We start from the raw sequence: 20,523 nt of genomic DNA, 5'->3' as shown, positions 1-20,523 counted from the left end.
TGGTCTAATTATAATTTTGTTAAGTACTTTTAGTGTCCAAGTATTTTCAGGATTTTTCTTGGAATTATTTGAGCATTGGAAGTATTTTTAACAATTGAAAGATCATTTAAGTGATTATTTTAATTGGAAAAAGTTTTTAAATCTTCCCCTAAGTCGTTGGGCCGATTTCGGCCCAACTCTTCTCTTCCCGCGCGCGGCCAAGCCGGCCCAATCGGCCCAGCCGAGCCGCCCTCCTCTCTCTCTCCAAAGTCTGTTTGATCTCCCTCTCTCTCAGTCAGCCCAAGCAAGGAAAAAGGAAGCCGGAAAAGTCTATTTTTCCTCCCTGCTACAGTGTCGTCCCTAACCTTCAGCCTGCAGTCTGGACAGAGCCCGAGCTGCGCGCCGCATCGCCTTTCCGCCTCCAAATCCCACCCAATCTGACCCCGTTTCTTCCGGATTTTTGAGGGGTTTTGATCCTCTCATCCTCCTCTATCTTTTCCCCCAAGAATCGGAGCAAATCGTTGGGTATTTTATCCAAATCAAACTCGTTTTCGAGTTTATCTCCAAAACCGAGATTTTGTTTTCCGGCTTCGATTCCTCTCGTTTGGAGTCCGATCTCTTCAATCCAAGCCTATATAAAGCACCCCCTAGTCCTCCTCTTTCGCTTGCCCCCTCTCCCGTGGTCTCTCGTGCCTTGTAGCGCCGCCGCCACACCACCCAACCCGCCGCCGCCGCCGGCCAACCTTCGGCGAGGTCGCGCCGTCGATTCCGCCGTCGCCGTCGCTTCCCCTCGCTGCCGTTAGGTGCGCACGGAGGTGAGGAACCTCGGCCGCCCTCTCCCCGTCGTCGCCGGTCACCGGAGCTCCGCCGCCACCGCCGACCGAGCCGCCGCCGCCGTCCTCCTCGTCGCCGGCCGTCATTGTTCGTCGTTTGTCGTCGTGGTGAGTACCGTTGGGTTCGTCTCGTCGTCCTCTACGTGTACATGTCCTCCAAAGTCGCAGCCGACCATCCAATCTCCGGCGAGGTCGCCAACCCGGGCCGGCCATGGATGACGTCATGCTGACGTCATCGGTTTTTCTTTTTCCCGTAGATTAAATCTTCTGAAAATCATATCTAAATAACCGTAGATCCGTTTCGAGTGGTTCAAGTTGCTAAATTTTTTCTAAAATAAAGATCTACATATTAAAATTGTCCATAAATTGAATTAAATTTATTTAATTCTTTTTAAATGGGCTTTAATTAGATTTAATCTTGTAAAATTCATAATAAATTCATTTGAAGTCAGAATGAGGCCGTTCAAGTCTCATAATTCATCTAAAATTATGATTTACATGTTTGTTTACTTTTTATGTACTGTTTATTTGGTTTTTATTAGTCTTTTTCTTCGTTTTGCGTGTTAGCTTGTCGTTTCCGTCGTTGCGAAGGTTCGTGAGTGCGTCGGAAGTGATCAAGAAGATTAATTGAAGACCGATTATTGCAAGGCAAGTCACACAGATCCTAAACACAATCCTTTGAGCATGTTGATCCTATATTTAAATTCTCTATTTGTTTCAACTGTGCATTTATTTTCGAATGTCACCGGGTGGTGTGAACCAATTCCTTTGTTATGGCCAATTTGCATTGAATATCCTATTCCTTGATACCTTGGGTAATAAATTGATTAGCTTGAACCTTATGTATTGGTTTGGTTCAGCTAAATGTTATATATATATAATTGCTTAGCAATGCTTAGAAACATTAGCTCACTAATGGGATGAATCATATATACTACATTATTATTTATGGTTATATTTAATGGTAGCTCACGATGGTTAATCGTGTTATGATAATTAATTGGTATTTAAAATATGATTAATGGTGGGTTGTGAGCACATGGTTTTGAAGGTCGTGCTCATGGCAATTAAGGACCGGTTCGCGAGCTACTGTTGTGAAACATTTATCGTGCCAACCACAAGCCAGCATGGGCAACGGCTTTATCTTTTGTATAGCGTGATTCATTATAGTGCGCCAGACTGAGAAGTGGCGAGAAGTCCATGGGGGTCGCTGGGGAGTCCATGCCTTGTTTATAAGGGGGTGATTATGATCCAGGAACGGTGCACTGTTTTGAGTTGTGTTGTGCAAAGGGTATTGTCACGATTTCCCCTTTGCAATGCCGTGGTGGTATTTCGGGGCATGGCAACATGTGTGGAATCGTGTCTTGTGGGTACAGTGGTACACCTCTGGCCAGAGTAAAACTATTCGAATAGCCGTGCCCGCGGTTATGGGCGAGTTGAGCAATGTTTTTCGTGATTAGTCTCACATCTCTCACAATAATTATGGATGTTATACCTGGTAATAATTTGCTTAGCTCCTGGTTTGGAGTTAGATCTGTTCAGCCGGGTATGGTTGTTCAGGATGGTTGGGCCTGTGCAGCATGGGTGTGTTGTTCAGTGTTGATTAAAATTTCTGATTAATTACTCTACTGTTTTACTACTCTTAACTCTTTGCTAAATGCTGCTTTCGCAAATGAGCCTATATTATGCCATCCTTTGGTATCCTTGTGCACTTGCATACTTGCTGTGTGGCTTGTTGAGTATGTCATATGCTCATTCTTGCAATAATCAATCAACCTCAGTTGAAGAAAAAGGATCCAGAAGGAGAAGACGTTTGGCTTATACCCCAGTTGAGCTGCCTGTGGGAGTGGAGCCGGAGCTTCGCTAGATTTTATTTTTCCGCTGCAGTTTTCTTCTTGGTGAGGACTAAGTGCCTCTTAAGTAAGTATTTATCGGTTTAGTTATTATGATGGATTTGTATATTAAATTGTCAGTTTGTGTACCTCGGCTGATTCCTGGACGAGGATTTTATGCACAAATCAGTTTGGAAATTACTAGTGAATTTCCGGGCGTGACAATGGTGCAAATCTTATCAAATACATAACAATATGGATTGTTTGTTTTTCAAATTGGAAATCGTATTGACCTACATTTTTTTAAGCCATGTACTGGACAGGGCAAGCACTAAAACTACAAATTAACAATCATATTTTTCATGTATATGCTACTACTCTGGCTTTCAATGAACACGACCATATTATACTTGGCAATCAGTAACAAAATCTATTTTTAATTGGATTTTACTACCGTTAGTATTGCATGTTAGCTTATTATGGACCATGTGACCGTGTTTGCAAAAAAAAAAATTAAGATAGCATATAACTTCATTGTGGACATCCCCACACGACACATGTTTTATATCATTTGCACCCCTAAAACAAGATGAGTGACTTGTTTGAGCATTCTACAAGATGGGTGATTAAATTGCACCTACCTCGCAAGTTACGGTACTAATGCTAGAATTTGGTAAGATATTTTAGTGGATTTGGTTGAGAAAAGAACGCAATCTGCTGATAGAAAACTTATCCAGAAGAAACCATTCAAGGAGGAATCGTGAAGACCACGGCATGACAGTTTAATTCTATCTATTAGTTAGGCAAGATTCAATAATTTTCCTTTTATCTTTAGGAAGTGTTTATCTAGTATTCGATCAGGACTTGTAATTTTCCTTTTTTTTCTTTAGGAAAGCGTGTTTAGTGTCCGATTAGGACTCTTAACGGCCTACGGGTATAAATATGTACACCTAGGGCCATTGCAGGACATCTTTCGATCAATACAACTTCGGCGCATCGCTACTCTTTTTATTTGTCTTTCTCAACGAGTTCTCGCTTCGAGTTGGGCTACATCGGCTTCGATCTTCGATGAGGGGTAAGGCTTGTTATGGTTGTTTGTATCGGCGGGGTTATGGTCTCAATACTCTTGGCTTGTCGATATTAACACCTATTTATCATATACTTTAGGTAATTTAAGTTGATGTTTCAATTTACCTGTATTGGCCAGATCTTTTCTAGGGTTTTGTTGGTATTAGTTATTGTTTCATCGATCTAGATTAGCAAAGGTATCTATCACCCTTAAAAAGAGTCAAAGGCTTAATTGTTTAGATATTATGTTTCTTTTCATACTTTGCTGCATCAATTGGTTTTGGCCTACTAAGTCATGTTTACAACCATAATGTCTAGCCTGTTTTTTGATTGCCAATAAGAGTTTCATCGGGGTTTTAGTCAATGAGCTATCTAGGCTTTGCATCGGCTCACAAGGATTACATATAAGTTGGATTTAGCCGATGACAACAAATGTTTTATTAATTATTTAATCTTTTGGATTTAATGACATCGGACCTCTAGCCGATGTATGTTTTAACCTTCGGATCAACACTTATTCCATCATATCATTATTAGCCGATTGGTTTCTACTGATTTATATTCTTGTCTTATCACATTATCACCACTCGATTGTCTTTATATCATTGTTTACTCAAGTATCAGAATATACATTGGATATATAGCCGATTGTTCAAAACCCTATCAACATCGGCTGACATCGACGTCGGCTCTTTGTTGATCATCATAACTGATTGGCATGTCCGCATCTAATCGACCTTAGGATCTGTATTGGAGCTAAGCATAACTCCCCGTATCTTATTAACTTTAGGATCTGTATTAGAGCTAAGCAGAACTTCTAGACAGTAATGTTCGTTGACTTAAGGTCGCGCCAATACATATCCAGCACCATCGGCCGAACGCTCTAATCCCTTTATTTGACGAGAGACCAGAATCCTTATTATACATTCCGTTCGCTATTTGGGTTGGTTGGGCTATAGAAAAGCCCGTGTATCGCCATTTCGCCCAACTTCCCGGCCTTCCTTGTCCATCTCCCTTTTCTCTCCTCCTCCTCGCGTGCTCCCCGCGCCGCCTGCGCCGATCTCTCCGTCCCGCTGCCGGCGGCGCCGCGCCCCCACCCCTGCTGCTGCTGCTGCTTCCGCGGCATCCTCGCGGAGCTCCCCCTCCGCTGCCGCCGATCCCCGTCCCTCGTAGCACCGGGGTGCTGGCGTCGTCCGCCCTGCTGCTGCTGCTGCTGCTGCTGCTGCTGCTTCTTCTTCTCCCGCCGCATCCTCCTCCTCGCCAGTGAGCCACCCGTGCGCGCATCCCTTCCTTCCTTCGCATCCGGTCTCGATCTGGAAGAGTTTTGCTCTTCGTATTAACCTTAGTCATTACTATTAATCAGTTTGTTTGGGGAAAAAATATTTGGGGGGAGGGGGTGGTTCAAACTGCCCCACGTTAGGTCTGCCCTTTTTGTGCTTTGTATGTATGTATCTCAATGGCATTGTGTTGGCAGTTTTGCTATCTGTTAGATGACTGAGAACTGTAATAAAGAAAAGATTTAGTCGAGTTTGCGCACCGTCGAATCCATGTGGGGGATGTGTGAGATTTGTGCTCTAGTTGTCCTCTTTAGCGGCATCCTGCGGTAGGGGGATGGCGGCGGCGGCGGCACCAGATTAGGGTTCATGGTGGGGGGATTGGGGGAGGGGGTCTTTGGGCTTATAGCGATGACTGGAGCGGTGGTGGCCGTGGTGGGGTGTTGAGGCGACACCTCGGCCTTGGAAGAGGATGAGGGCGAGTTCCGGTGATGGCAGTGAGGGAAGATTCTCAGATAGGCTAAGAGGGGTGGGTGGGTGGTTCCGGAGGTTCAAGCTGGAGGAGACAGGGGAATAAATGGGATGAGGGAGGCTCTCAATGGAGTTGAGGAGAGGGCAATGAGATAGTGGTGATCGAGGGTGGCCTGGTAGGGAGGGAGTGGTGGCACGGAGGGGCTGAAGATTGGGAGGATGAGGTGGCAAAAGAATGAGAGAAAGAGTAAGGGCTAAGTTTGTGAAGGCTGCACGTCTTTGAACAATCGTGGCTATCAAAAAGTGAGTTCAGTTGACCAATGAATAGACAACCCCTAGGTTGATTCAATTGCATTTGGTAATTTTTGCGCTCTAATTTGAATGTGAAAAATTAGTACCATGCTGCAAAAAAAGAGAGGAAAATATGGTTGGAACATTAAACTTGATTCTCGTAGCACTGGTGAAGTGGTAAGGCAAGTGCAGGATAAGTTCCTCTTGCATTGCCTCTGCTTTGCATATATAAGTACCAGAGGTGAGGGGGATGGGACGGGAGTAAGTTCACCCCCGAGTCACCAGCCAAGTACACCCACCCAAAATATGTGAAATGGTGAGAGTATTGTTTACATCTGACCCACCCAAAAATCCTTGTTCTATCCCCCTCCCCCCCTCGCTTCTTCACTTTCTTTCTCTTTATCCTCCGTCTTCGCCCTACTTTGTACTATCCCACACAGGCCCCTCTTGCGCTAATTTAACCATTTTGCTTATCAAAACCAGATTAGAGTCTGTTCCAGGAAAATAATCTGAAACGTTGGGCCTCCGTGTATACCTGAGTGTGCATACCCCGCTCATTATACTAAGGCTGTCCCACTAGCCAGCAGAAAGTACAGAGTGAAATATTTACCCCATTTCATAGCCCTTAAATCTAGCAGGTAGACTCGATTATTTGATTTTGTCCTCTGCCTAAGACTTCCACCTTGGCCCGAGTCTCATTTGGTTGCACTGCAAAAACTACTACCTGGTTCTGAGCAGCATCTGTGCCAATTTTGGTTTGATGTGTTTATGAGACTGTCAAGTATTGATTTACATCATGGCATAAAATAATTCTAGCTATTTAAGTCATTAACATGTAATATTGTGTGACTATATTTTTTTTTTCTGTGGAGGAATTCGGATGGTGTTTTTTGCAGCTACCTAGTCATCTTCTTTGGAGTTCTAGTGTCAATGGGGACATTGAAAGTTATTTTATTTGCACCAGGAATTCTGTGTGTGAATGAATTATATGAACCCCATTATTTGTTCCTGGCTCCCATATTAGCATGTGAATATGGGATAGCATAAACACCCAAACACTCGTAACATGGAATAATCGGGAATCTTGCGATGAAGAAGCTGGAATGGGATTGAGTTGTTTACCGAGGACGAGGGTCGACGGTTCAGGAGGTATGTGGCGGTGGCTAGACCTTCGGCCCAATAGGAGGGTGGCATGGAGGCTTGTAGGAGGAGGGTACGGACGGAGTTGTTGAGGGTGCGAATCATGCGTTCGGCCTTGCCGTTCTGCGGGGAAGTATATGGACAGGAGAGCTGTAACAGGGAACCTCTACCAGCGAGAAAGGAGGTGGTGTTGTGATTAACAAACTCGGTACCGTTGTCGGCTTGGAGACACTTGAGGCGGTGGCCGAACTATGTGTGGGCATACTCAACGAACTCAACAATATGGCGATGAACATCGGATTTCTGGCAAAGAGGAAACGTCCAGCAAAAATGAGTAAAATCATCAACCAGCACTAAATAAAATTTGAAGCCCGAAATGCTCATAACAGGAGAAGTCCATACATCACAGTGCACAAGTTCAAAAGGAGAAGAGGTACTGGAGGTGGACTTATTAAAAGGAAGACGAGTGTGTTTCCCTAACTGACAAGCATGGCAAAGGGAATTATTTGTCTTGGAGCGAGGTATGGCAGATAAATGTTGGAGAGTGGTGACGGCGGTTGGACCCGGATGACCGAGGCGGCGATGCCATAATGTGGAGGAGGTGGCAAGGTTGCAGTGGGCGGCGATGGAAGGTGCAGCGGCCGGGAGGGTGTAGAGCTCGCCATGGCTATTGCAACGAAGAATCACGCGTCGGGTCTGAGGGTCCTTAATAGAAAAACCAAACTCATCAAACTCAATGGAACATTTATTGTCACGGGTAAATTGGCGAATAGAGAGTAAATTGCGAACCAAAGAGGGAGCAACAAGAACATGACGAAGGTCGAATCTAGTGGTGCCAATAGGGAGAAAGGAAGTGCCACGGCAAACAACCGGAATGGAGTGACCATTACCAACGGTAATATAAGTTTGTGAGTTGGGGAGGCGAGTAACGAGTATACCGTCGGTGGAGGACATGTGCGAAGTGGCACCCGTGTTGAGAACCCATGAGTTGGGGTTGTGAAGCGTCATTCCATTGAGAGCGGCGACAAGGCCGGCTTGGTCCCAAGCCAGCTGGACAGACCCTGCAGGCGGTGGCGAGGAGTATGGCCCGGCGAAGGCAGTGTGAGCCTGAGGATACGGCCCAAGTATCCCGGCGCTGGGAGAACGCCAGGGTTGCTGCTGTCCTGCCTAGGGCAAGAACACCCATGGTACAGCTTGGCGTGGAGCAGGGACGGAGAAAGTGCTGGTGCCGAAGCTGTTGCTGCCGTTGTTCTATCCACCAGGGCGGCCGCCGAATCCACCGCCGCCGTTGCCGCCGGAGTTGCGGTTGTTGTTGCGGCCGCCGTTCTTGCCCTTGTTCTTGCCGCCGTTGCCGCCGCCGGCGCGGTTCTGCTGCTGCCCACCGCTGCCAGAGGAGTGGCAAGTGCCCCCGGTGCAGTTGGAGTGGGCGCTGTTGGCTGCGACGAGGGCAGTCTCGGACTGGACTTGTACCGAGTTGGCGTTGCGAAGCTCCTTGAGAACCAGCGTGTTCCTCGCAGAGGCGAAGGACGACAAGACAGGGGCGCTCGCGATGTTGTCGGCCGTGCTGGTGAAGCGCGAGTTGACGCCGCGGAGGAGGTTGAGGACGAGCTGGGACTCGGTGACGGGGTGGCTAACGTCGCGGAGGGCATCAGCCGCCGTCTTCATGCGCTGACAATAGTCGGCGACGGAGAGATCGCCTTGGGTCATGGAGTGGAACTCGTGATGCAGATAGATCGTGCGAGGCTCCTTGTTGGCTTGAAAGAGGTTGTCGATGGCGATCCACAAGTCCCGGGCCGATTGATCAGGCTCCATGGCGAGGTCGAGGACGTCGTCGGCAACGGAGCCGAAGAGCCAGTTGCGGAGGTAGCAATCGGCCTGTTCCCAGGTGGCGTCGGGGTTGGTGAGAGGAGCAGCGTCAAGAAGATCGAGGAGACCGAATTTCCCACACATCGAGCGGAAGAAGGCCTTCCACTTGTTGTAGTTGGGGTTACGAAGCTCGAGGGAGATTGGAACATGGGACTTGACGGTGATGGTCGCATACGGGTTGACGAAAACCGGGGCGACGGTAGAGGTGGAAGACGACACCGTAGCGGAGTCGGTGGCAGCGGAAGTAGCTGAGGAAGTGGACATGGTGAGGGAAGAAGGGCGTGGCAGCCAGGGAGGCGGCGACGCTCGGTGGACACAGCGACCAGAGAGGAAGCAGCGCTGGAGCAGCGGAAGAGGAGAAGAAAACTTGGAATCTGATACCATATAGAATGGAATGGGGAGAACACCACACACCCAATGGGAGGGGTGGCCATGTATTAATATAGGAAGCACATGTACAGGATCCTCAATTAGAGGAGAATACAAGGAAAGAAACAATACAATACAATCTGTACATATATGGCAAAGTATTCCTAATAGGCACTGGGCGAGATGCAACAAGGAGGAAGAGGAAGCGGTGCTAGTCGTTGGTATGCTCGTGCGGTCGTACCTGGCAGATAGTGGGAAGGGGAAGGGTGTTTATATAAACTGATGATACCCCGCTGCGTTGCTGCGGAACATTGTAATAGCTAAATCAGATAAATTGTAATAACTTGAATATGATTAAAAAACTTCTATGTTGTTTCAAGAGTGCTATGTCTATGAGGATTTTTTTTCGTAAATCAAACAAAATTGGCAATTAATAGTATGAGGATACTAAATTTGGTTGTTAGTGTCATGATGTTTTATGTTAGGATCCTCCAGATGCGGTAGTGCAACTTTTGTGTTAGGAGAAGGGATAACATGATGGTCATATAAAGGGTCAATAATATGAAAGGGAACACATCTGGAGGATAAACACATGGGTTACAATCTAGGAGGAGAAGAACCGTTGTTGGTAGGTTGTTCATGTGTCATGAGTTACAAAGAGAAGATTAGCAATGCAGTTTTGCAGCCTGAAAATTTTATGGAAGAGAATGTTTTTTCCATGATATATTTTTGGAATCAACCAGCAATTGAATTTGTACCTATGGTATTTTTTTCTTAACAGAAGCATCCATGTAAATAAGTGTTTAAACGCTGGAAGATATGGTTACCTTTGTGTTAGGAATAGTGTCTTCAATTCTGAATCCATTTGTAGTATGCAAAAATTACATATGAAAGTTGGACAATGCCTCAGACGGTCAGACCTGGTCACATAGATATAGTGATGAATCAGAAGGCATCATCCTGCTATTGGCGTGCTCCTTCAGCTCTGAATAATCGGCTCTGAATAATCGGCAAGTTGAGCAATTTTGCCCAGTGCCAGCGACCTCCTTCTGTTCTGTATTTGGGCTGCAAAATTGACGATGATGGTGCTTACCTTCATGGATTAGAAAGGCGGTGGTGGTGCTTACCTCCATGGCGCTGGGCACAGCAAGGGCCACCCTTGATAAAAAAAAGTGCGTTCTTTAGCCCGAAGAGGAGTAGGCGATGTGCAGCTGGACTCAACTTGGTGCCCCGACATACATACATGTGAGGGAGATGAAAGTGGAGGGGAAGTTTGAGAAGATGGGCGACGATTTGATAGTCGGAGGAAACGGATTCGATGGCTTTTATGCTTATTGCCAATGATATACAGATGTGAGAGGAAGGAGATCGAAGTGTAAACGAAGGGATCTGGGTGAATGGGGAGCGAACCACAGGAGGTCGTGATCCCTCAACTACTACGCACAACAGCGCTGGGAGGAGGAGAGTCACCATAAAATCAGCAAAGCAAGCGGCGCGGTGAATGGAAGAGGCACGACGTTTGCGCGGTGGTCGCGCTTCCTGGCTGCCCGCCACGATCGAGGAGGAGAGCGATGCGGGAGAGGGGAGTCGATGCGCGTGGGGCCGGCGAAGCAGCGAGATGCGAGAGAGGAGAGGTGGGGAGCGATGCGCGTGGGGCTGGCGCCGTAGCAAGATGCGGGAGATGAGAGGAGAGGAGCGATGCGGGAGGAACGGCTGATGCGGATCCAACGGTGAGGACAAAAAGGGTGACATGGAAGCACCAGGAAGCGGAGAATTCTAACAGTGAGGATGATTTGTATAGGTATATAGGATATCATTTATTTTACTGTGACATATTTTATTATTAAAGAAACCTTAAATGTGACTTATATACTTTAGGCTAATTTATCCTACCGAGAGCGAGAGAGAAAGCTGAGAGAAAGAGAGAGAGGAGATGGAGACTTATACGTGATTTATCTCTTCTATTCAATTGTAAATAAATATTCTAATAAGTGTGGTGTCCAGCAGTAAATTTTTTATGATTTCTCTCTTCTATTAAATTAGAAATAAATATTTTAATAGATACGGTGTCCAGCAGCGAATTTTTGTATTTTGTATACAATGATTAATGCGCTAACCACAGCACAAGTAATTGAAGCCCCATTTCATCAAACTTTCGTTTGTGGATTTGCATCGGAGTTGCCCCATGTTCGTTGGGGGTACTTCAGAAATGGGCTCAGGCCCATTACATGGCCATAACCATTAGCATCGCACTCAGGGGCGGGCCCACTATTGATTCAAGGGTATTCAGACGTATACCCAAGATTTTTGGATAAAAAATAAGTATATGTACTCTATACCTCGTATATGTATTAAGAAATTAAAGAAAAAGGCTAAAACTACTCATTTTGGGCCCTGTTTCATCGTTTCTTCTCTATTGGGCCTAAATTTCCCACTTCCCTCCCCTTTCATCTCAGCCCACAATCAGTTTGGGCCACAACTAGTTCATTTCCCCTCCTCGCCTAGGCACAGCAAACCAAAGCCCTAATTCCCAAATCGGCCAAATCCTAACCAGAGGACCGAGGACGTGCGCGGTGTGGCGGCGAGGACGTGCGGCAGTGCGGCGGCGGCGACTTCCGGCTGCGTCGGCGGAAGGCGGCGCCAAGGCGGGTAGGAGCCTAGGCGGCGCGTCGGGCGGCGGCGACTGCAGTCTAGTCTGCAGCGTGCTCGTCGGCGGCTGCGGCGGAGGCTTCCGGCTGCGGCGTGCGCGGCTGCGTCGGCGGCAGGAGGCGCCGAGGCGTGCAGGCGGCGCGTCGACGGCTGCGGCCGTGCGGCGTTGGGGCTCGGCCAGGCGTGCAGGCCGCCAGTCCGCCAGGCCACCACACAGGTACGCGATGCGGCGGCCGAACGACCACGGCTCGCCGGCCTGGCATGGATTGCGTGAGGGGCTTGATTCATTGATTCATTGCATTGATTTGTTCTAGGTAGTTCAATAGTAGTTATGTTTTCTGGTGGCGACGGCTTGTTTCATTGATTTGTTCTATAGTAGTTCAATAGTTCACTAGCACCGAAGGATTCAACTTCCTCAGTTCCTGTCTTCTTTATTTTTCAGAGTGTTAACTGTTAAGTGTATATTTATTGATAGATTGATAGTATAAAGCTGTAAATATTAGGAATTTAGATAACTTAGAACCATAATATTTAATTTTCAGTGTGTTAAATTTATATATATGATGATAGTATGAGGCTATATATGAGCTGTTGTTAGGAACTTAGAGAATTTAGAGAGGGTGTTTTCTTCGATGAACTATATAAAAACAAGAAGCAAGATGAGCAACAATCTGCATTTATTGGAAGAGAATTTTTTGTACAAGTTAAAGGATGAGGACATCATCACTCATTTTTAAAATATCAAGCATTGAAAAGTTCTCCTCTAAATTGTAAGTTTTTTTTATCATTTTACCATTTTCTATCCTTTACATGTTATATATGTTGCCACTTTCATATGTCGAACAATTAGTACTTATATATGTTAAAGAATTTGGACTTATGATCAATTCTATCAATTTATAAAGTTATGGCCAATTTTGTGTTCTATATGCTATAATATTATACAATTAGTAATGTGTAATATTATACCAATTAATTATTGGACTTCTGGAAGTAAAAAGAATTTTGTTTTACCCCTACCTATTTCGAATACCTAACCTCTAAATCCTGGGCCCGCCACTGATCGCACTTTCTCTCTGTTTGCTCTCATCTCGTTCCTTTTCCTTCTTTCCAGAGCGAGGCTGTTTGCCGCTGCAGCGCCGGCGGCTCACTAAACCCCAGAACCCCCTTCTCTCGCCGCCGCGCCGCCGCCCCAATGGCGGTGGACAAATCCGGCGGCGGCGGAGGCGGAGGCGGCGCCTCTTCCTCCTCGTCGGGCGTCGCCGCCTCCACCATGGACCGCTTCCACAAGATCGTCCTCAGCTGGGACTACGTCCGCCTCGTCGCGGACTCCAAGGTACGCCCCTCCCCGCCCCGCCCCGAGCGCTCGCTTTGCAATCACCGGCACCACCTTTGAATTTTTTTTCTATATGGCGGCTTGGGAGGACAGGGCGGGCAGCAGCAGGCGAAGGGGCTGGGGCGCGTGAAGAACACGTACGCCTCGGTGGCCGAGTACCTCGCTGTGTTCGAGCCACTGCTGTTCGAGGAGGTGAAGGCGCAGATCGTCCAGGGGCGCAGCGACGAGGAGGAAGGTGGGTGGGTGGGTGGCGCGCCCGATTTCGTGTTGCCCCCCCAATTTGCTGTCGGTTTATTTAACAGTGTGTGTGTGTGTGTGTGTGTGTTGTTTTTCTCTCCCTTGCGTTTCTGTGTGGGCAGAGGCTGGGCAGGACTGGCAGAAGGGGATTGTGGCGTCGTGCACCGAGTCGGAGGGGTTCCACAAGGTGTCCATGGCCGTGCTTGATGATTTCCGGGAGATGGTGTCGGAGAACGATCTCCTGCTGCTGTCCAAAGAGAAAGTAAGTGCTTTAGCACCTTAGTGGTGTGATAGGAAATGTTTCAAAAGGTATAGATGGCTACAGAATTTAGTGGAACATATAGCGTGTCAAGAACTCAAGACAATGTTAGTTACTTATCTGCGCTCCTACATTTGGAAGGGCTATGGGGAACTTGAGACATAATTTCACCAGAAAAAGTGCTTTCCATGGTTTTAGATAATATGCCAGGCTAGCAAAATGCTCCATCGATTCTATGCGATATCTCTTCAAGAAAGAAGTTATGATTGAAAATTCATCACATTGATATATATCTGCACTTTTGTAGTTTGAAGAGGGAGTGACCCCCAGTGCATATGCCTTTGCCTTAGTGGAACAGCGGGGTGGCAGAGAAACGATTTCTCTAAGGACATTTGTGGCAGGTGAAATAAAAAATCTTAATGTAGCAAAGCCTGTGAGCTGTTCTAGGCTGCAGCGTATTGCTTCCATTTTTTCAACTACAGAGAGCTTCCTCTGGATTTTAAAGGTGAGTTTCAACTGCTAATAAAGAATGCCTGAGTTTTCATGCTTGCATAATTCATTGACAACACATATGAATATGCTATTTTCTTTTATGGTTAAAATTGTCAGATTTGCAGCTTGTCTACCATAATGCGAGAATTCTCGGGCATGCACTCTGTAGCATCACTTCCTTTTAAGGATCTGATTCTTTCAGCTAGTGAGAAGAACAGTGGTGGGAATGATCAAAACCGTGCTTGGAATGTCCCTGAGCCACTTATGGATTATCTTAAAACAAACCTTAATGATTCACAACTAGATGCAGTCAACGTGAGCATTATTCTTAATATCCTTTTTTGTTGCTCAATTTAGTTCTAAGAAAAATCAGATGTCTGATTGATCAATGCATTATCTCTTGCAGGCAGGTCTTTCTCGCAGATCCTTTGTTCTTATCCAGGTTTGTTTGCTTATTTCCAGTTATATTTGTTTATTTTTCAGTATTATTTATCATTAACCTATTTTAGAGAAATGCTAGTGCCTTGAGAACTAGAGTATATGCAGCTACATGTGCTCTACTTGTTGTCACCTGCCATTCATATAGAACTCCAATGTATATTTGTAGGGGCCCCCAGGAACAGGAAAAACACAAACTATCCTTGGACTCCTCAGTGCTGTTCTCCATTCTGCTCCTGCAAGAATGCAAACCAAGTAATATCTTCACCTGTGTATATTTATTACTGAGTGAAATGTAGACTAGTATCTTTCTGTTATGGAGAGGAGAAACCTTGATATATAAAAAAAGAGATATTAGAAGCTAAAACATAAATATAAGTGTTCAATACAGTTTCCAAAAGCTACATGTATCTGACATGATTTACGTTCTTGTCATGCAGAGGTGGTTTTGATGTTAAAAAACACGGTCCAGAGCTTGATATTGAGGGCAAGTATGTTAATGAATTGGACTCTTTTCAATTGCTTCATCCTCAGCTAATTTTCTTGTTTTGTCCATTTCTTCTGCTTGCTTTTTTCCTCCTTTAAACAAGTTCTCTATGGTGTTTGGAAATAACAAATTCACCTTACTTTATGGTACTTCTCTTAGTGTTTGTTAGAGGGAGAAGATTGTAGCTATTTTTACATTTGTACTATCATATTTAGTGATCACTCAGCATGTGGATTTTATATGTAGTATGGGAACTGATAAAGAAATTCTTTTCAGTGTATTTTTTTCTTTTCTTACTCTGTGGAATTATGCAGTTCCTTTATTTGCTACATAATACTGCTGCAAATATCTGTTGCACTATCTTACTGCAGAGCTCATGTGATAGGCATGCACACTGGATGAAGGCCTCCCCGTGGCTGATTGGTGTAAATCCTCGAGATTTAATTATGCCTGTTGACGGCGATGATGGTTTTTATCCTACTGGGAATGAGCTAGTAAGCTTCTGTGCTCTGTACTTTGCTATATTTGCCATGATGCCTGTATGAATTTTGTATTTTTGTTACATGGTAAACACCTGTCTTGATAGAAACCTGAGGTCGTAAGTTCCAATCGCAAGTATCGGGCCCATGTCTTGGTCTGTGCTCCATCCAACTCAGCACTTGATGAGATTGTGCTGCGAGTTCTGCAAACAGGTAAAGGGGTTTCTGTGCTGACTGATCCAATTCAGAAAAATGTTCTGACAATAAAAATACTCTTTCAATTGCATCCATGTGCTACAAACTAAACAACATTTCTTAGGCTCATCTGGTCACTAATTTATTGATCGGAAAATCAATCATCTAAATTATTATTCTTCTTCCTTTCAGGAATACGCGATGAAAATAACAACACCTATAATCCTAAGATTGTGCGAATTGGACTGAAGGCGCATCACTCTGTTAAAGCAGTTTCCATGGATTACCTTGTACGTGATTTTAGTTGCTAAGTATTTTCTGTCCAACTCAATTACAGTGAGTTGATAAGTTGATATCTTTGCAGATACAACAAAAACTTTCTGGTGTGGATCGCTCATCAGATGGTGGGAGACGAGGGGCTGGTGAATATGATCGAATTAGATCTTCCATTCTTGATGAAGCAGCCATCGTACATTCATTTTCTTATTTCACATTCTTTTGCTTATTTCAGTATTCCAGGAATCATTTAATATTTGATTCTGACTGTCAAGCAAAATTTGTAGGTGTTTTCTACGCTAAGTTTTAGTGGATCATCCATTTTCAGCAGGATGGCTCGTGCTTTTGATGTTGTTATAATTGATGAAGCTGCACAAGCTGTGAGTGTTTGCTTTATACAGATTGTTACACGATGGAGCATTTAGCCACTCTCAGATTTAGATAATGGTATTTTATGAGTTTCTGACTTTCTGTTATGTTGAAATTCTGAAGTTTGGCATATCCCCTTCTTTTTTCAGGTAGAACCAGCAACTCTTATACCCTTGATCCATGGGTGCAAACAAGTTTTTCTTGTATGACATCCACCTATCTACGATTTATGTTGCCCTTCTCTTCAACTATGAGCCTTATCTTTATGCCTTACCATTTTGTCATTATAATACCTTGTTAATTTGCTCAGCAAAGAAATCATACATGGGCATGGCACTTTTAAATTTATTTTGCTGGAGTACACAGAGATCTTTCACTAGCTTAGATTTGATTCTCTGACCATGTGTTTTCATTTCTCAGTGCGTCTGCACACACTGTTTCTCTAGATACCCTGATACATGAAGCTTTCATCTGAGCTGATTGTGATCTCATATCTAACTATTTCTGTTAATATTTTGTCAGGTTGGTGACCCAGTTCAGTTGCCTGCAACTGTAATTTCATCTACTGCTCAGAAGTTAGGGTAAGATCTCTCTCTCTCTCTCTCTCTGTTCTATACATACTCTGGATGTAAGGTTTTACAACATTCTAAATAATACTAATGTATCCATTAGGTACGGTACTAGTTTATTCAAGAGATTTCAGGCTGCAGGTTTTCCTGTGCAAATGCTCAAAATTCAGTATCGCATGCACCCAGAGGTAATATTGCCTAAATTCATTTAAAAGATGGAGACTGGAGTCGTTTTCTTATTTTATTAATCCACTAAAAAACAGATTAGTATATTCCCCTCAAAAGAATTCTACGAAGGTGTCCTAGAAGACGGGGAGGGACTCAGCAAGAAACGTCCATGGCATTCCTACAGCTGTTTCGGCCCATTCTGCTTCTTTGATGTGGATGGGACTGAGTCCCAACCATCTGGAAGTGGTTCATGGGTGAATGAGGATGAAGTGGAATTCATAACCCTCTTATATCATCAAATGGCTATGCGCTATCCAGAACTCAAATCTAGTTCCCAGGTAGCTGTCATATCACCATACAGGCATCAGGTGAAGCTCTTGAAGGACCATTTTCGGTCGACCTTCGGTGATCAGTCTAAGGAAGTGATAGACGTAAATACAGTTGATGGATTCCAGGTTTGTTTTGCATGCAAATGCAGACCTGCTGTATATGTAGATTTGTAGCAAATCACAGTGATTATAACTTTTGTAATGTTTGTTCTTGATGCTCACATATAGGGGCGTGAAAAGGAAGTAGTCATTTTCTCATGTGTTCGGTGCAATAAGGAACAAAAGATTGGGTTCGTTTCTGATTTTCGACGAATGAATGTCGCCATCACAAGAGCTAGGTCTGCTGTACTAGTAAGTAATCTATGCAAACTCCAATCCTTACATGTCATACCAATTTCTGCATGATCTGCAGTCAAGCAGTACCGTCTTTTGCATAATACACAGCGGATATGCACTCATATGAGTACAGAGGCATGTTTTTACTCAATAATGGAGAGTTTTGCATCCTAGTGAAGTGTGTACAAAGCAAGGAGCATCTCTCTCATACAGTACTGCTCAGCATGCTAGTTCAAGGTGGCTGCTGCAATTTTTGTTCTGTCATGTGAGGTTTTATCTTACGTTCATAATGTAAAGTCCCTTTCTGAGATTGGTGAGCTGTGCAATATGTAACTTTCTTGGATTCCATCCATTGCACAGGGGCTAGTAAAAGTAAATCATAGACTGGATATCTGGTCAATCAGTTGTTTCTGGCTATATCACTATTTGCTTATGTAGTTAACTTTGTTGGTTTAGTTATCAATCCAAATAATACTTGTCATACCACAGGTTGTAGGTTCTGCTTCAACATTGAAGGAAGATAAACACTGGAACAACCTTGTTGAGAGTGCAAAAGAGCGGGGTCGCTATTTCCAGGTTTGATTGCTGCCACCTTTTCCTTTTGTTCAAAGCATAGGAAGTAAACACTTGAATGAATCTAACTATGAGCACCTTGTAGGTTCCGAAGCCATTCACCGCATTCTTTGTGGATGATAAGCTGAAAACCATGAAAGTGGAGAGAGCTCCTCCGGAGCTGAGGACTGTGCAAGCATTGGAAGCAATAAACGAAGCAGTTGTAGGGCAAGAACTCATGGATGTCGACGATGCTGGCGACCAAGAGGATGAAGGGTATGATGATGATCCCGTGGAGGCTGATGATGGTGGCGGCGATGACTAACCATTCACTACCACATAGAGGTATGTAGAAGAGCAACATTTGTTTAGGTGGACTTGGATGCTGGACCCCAGCCACAGCCAGGGCCTTTAGTTGAGCCTTCGAATTACAAATTCAGTGCCGTGATTCTTTGCTATTTCGGGTGCGAGAGGTGGCTGAATGCCTGAGTTCATAGTTGCAGGCATAGCTACATCTTATGTTTTAAGTTATGTATGTATACAAAGCCCCTTGCACCAAAAGAGCTGAAAACTGCTCAACTGGCTTTAATTTGTCTGCGGCTATAATTTTGCACGGCAGTTGTGCATATTGTTCCAAAAAAAGAAGGTTGCTCTAGGCTGTGGCAGTCTGATGGCATTTTCTTTGGTGTTCGTAGGTAAGTGTGTAACCAGTGATTTATCTCATCTTTCTTTTACATGGGGTACTTGCAGTTGTCGAAGAAAACCATTGTTTGCTTTTCTATATGAAAGCCAAGTGCATTAACCGCAGCATACATGCACTGCCTGAGCGGCAGAACACACATGGGCTGCCATCATGAGTTTGCAGCTGCTGCCTGCGTGTAGATGAGCTGCACAACAGATGGCATTGGCCTTTAAAAGGCAGAGTAAAAGAGCAATATATGCAGTGACATGTACACAGAGACACCGAGAAACCAAGTCGAGAGAGGCGTGTATGCACGACAGGAGGGGTTTCTAGTGCAATTCTTTGGTTTTTGTTTTTCTCCTTTTTCATGCTCAAGGTAAAGTGAGCTGGATGGGCGCATTCTAAGCCAAGAAGTCTCTCTCTCTCTCTCTCTATATATATATATATATATATATATATATATATATATATATATATATATATATATATATATATATATATATATATATATATATATATACAAATTTACTATATAGGATACTCATATGGGGCACTATGGTGCCCGGGCACCATGGTTTCAAATGCACAAAATTACTCAAATTTTTCAAAATTTTTAAATTGTGAGTATATACCTAGTTATATATATATATATATATATATATATATATATATATATATATATATATATATACATACATACATACATACATACATACATACATACATACACTGAAAATCCTCGTGTCACCAGTTCAAATTTAGTTCCTGGCACAGAAAAAAGGGATCTTCCGAATAGGTATTGATACAAATACCTCGAGATGGGTTGGGATACATATTCGTTAATAATATAGATAGAGTATGATTTTTTTCATCTAAGTAGATAAATCTCTAAATAGAGGCACTTCTTTTTCTGCATTTTTGCATTTCTTAATTTTCTATTCCGCTATTCCGACAAATATTTTTTTATTCTTGCTTATCTTATCTTACTTTCCTAGTCGTTCTAAGTAATGCACGCTGTACAAAGTTCGTGGTAGGGTTCTTTGAGTCATCATATTTTTCTCTGTTCATACGAAGGAAATGAATATGTGATTTTCTAACGAAATGAAGCCCTTTATATATATATATATATATATATATATATATATATATATATATATATATATAGTAAATTTGTTTGGTGCTCCATGGTGCCCGGGCACCATGATTGAAATTTACTATATACCCAATTCAAATGAGTATGAAACTTTTTCAAATATTTAGGTATTAACGTTAACTACTTTACTAACTAGTTCAAAGCAAGTTTGAACTGAATTCAAACTTGCTTTTGTTAGATTTTGATTCTAGGTATATAGCATCCAAACATATAATTAGTTAGGTATGTAATAATGGATTGTGAAATAAAGTTAAATTTGAGTTGTTTTGTTGCTAGGTATAGGTATGAATCGAATACTTATAACTAGGTATATACTCACAATTTGAAAATTTTGAAAAATTTGGACGAATTTGTGTATTTCATACCATGGTGCCCGGGCACCATGGTGCCCCAT

At 43.8% G+C, this 20,523-nt stretch overlaps 2 protein-coding genes and 1 long non-coding RNA gene across 3 annotated transcripts; 2 read left to right on the top strand and 1 right to left on the bottom strand.

Moving 5' to 3' along the window:
- Positions 1 to 341: 341 nt before the first annotated feature.
- On the top strand, positions 342 to 1,617 carry LOC136356853 (uncharacterized). The gene is made up of 2 exons (XR_010741878.1): positions 342 to 920; positions 1,380 to 1,617. It is a non-coding gene; the product is annotated as an uncharacterized lncRNA (long non-coding RNA).
- Positions 1,618 to 8,139: 6,522 nt separating this feature from the next.
- Positions 8,140 to 9,018, bottom strand: LOC136356982 (uncharacterized). The gene has a single exon (XM_066311708.1). The coding sequence runs from the start codon at positions 9,016 to 9,018 to the stop codon at positions 8,140 to 8,142; it is 879 nt and encodes a 292-aa protein (XP_066167805.1).
- Positions 9,019 to 11,664: 2,646 nt separating this feature from the next.
- On the top strand, positions 11,665 to 18,970 carry LOC4340858 (probable helicase MAGATAMA 3). Its single transcript, XM_015788254.3, has 21 exons — positions 11,665 to 11,989; positions 12,887 to 13,108; positions 13,202 to 13,343; positions 13,468 to 13,607; positions 13,912 to 14,109; positions 14,214 to 14,411; positions 14,503 to 14,538; positions 14,704 to 14,789; positions 14,975 to 15,025; positions 15,407 to 15,515; positions 15,608 to 15,713; positions 15,888 to 15,985; positions 16,060 to 16,164; positions 16,259 to 16,351; positions 16,490 to 16,543; positions 16,863 to 16,921; positions 17,013 to 17,097; positions 17,173 to 17,532; positions 17,635 to 17,757; positions 18,232 to 18,318; positions 18,401 to 18,970. The coding sequence occupies exons 2-21, from the start codon at positions 12,968 to 12,970 to the stop codon at positions 18,617 to 18,619; spliced, it is 2,490 nt and encodes an 829-aa protein (XP_015643740.1). The 5' UTR covers positions 11,665 to 11,989; positions 12,887 to 12,967; the 3' UTR covers positions 18,620 to 18,970.
- Positions 18,971 to 20,523: the final 1,553 nt, after the last annotated feature.

The sequence above is a fragment of the Oryza sativa genome, chromosome 6, assembly GCF_034140825.1.
Source record: "Oryza sativa Japonica Group chromosome 6, ASM3414082v1".
Classification (NCBI taxonomy): domain Eukaryota; kingdom Viridiplantae; phylum Streptophyta; class Magnoliopsida; order Poales; family Poaceae; genus Oryza; species Oryza sativa.
Note: the sequence above shows the minus strand (reverse complement) of the source record. Positions and strands in the feature narration are given on the sequence as shown.

Excerpts from the sequence above, each read along its gene's own strand:
- LOC136356982 (XM_066311708.1), bottom strand. The coding sequence starts at position 9,018 with ATGTCCACTTCCTCAGCTACTTCCGCTGCCACCGACTCCGCTACGGTG.
- LOC4340858 (XM_015788254.3), top strand. The coding sequence starts at position 12,968 with ATGGCGGTGGACAAATCCGGCGGCGGCGGAGGCGGAGGCGGCGCCTCT. Across the intron at positions 15,714-15,887 it reads GCTGCGAGTTCTGCAAACAG|GAATACGCGATGAAAATAAC; the intron begins GTAAAGGGGTTT and ends TCTTCCTTTCAG. Across the intron at positions 17,758-18,231 it reads GAGCTAGGTCTGCTGTACTA|GTTGTAGGTTCTGCTTCAAC; the intron begins GTAAGTAATCTA and ends GTCATACCACAG.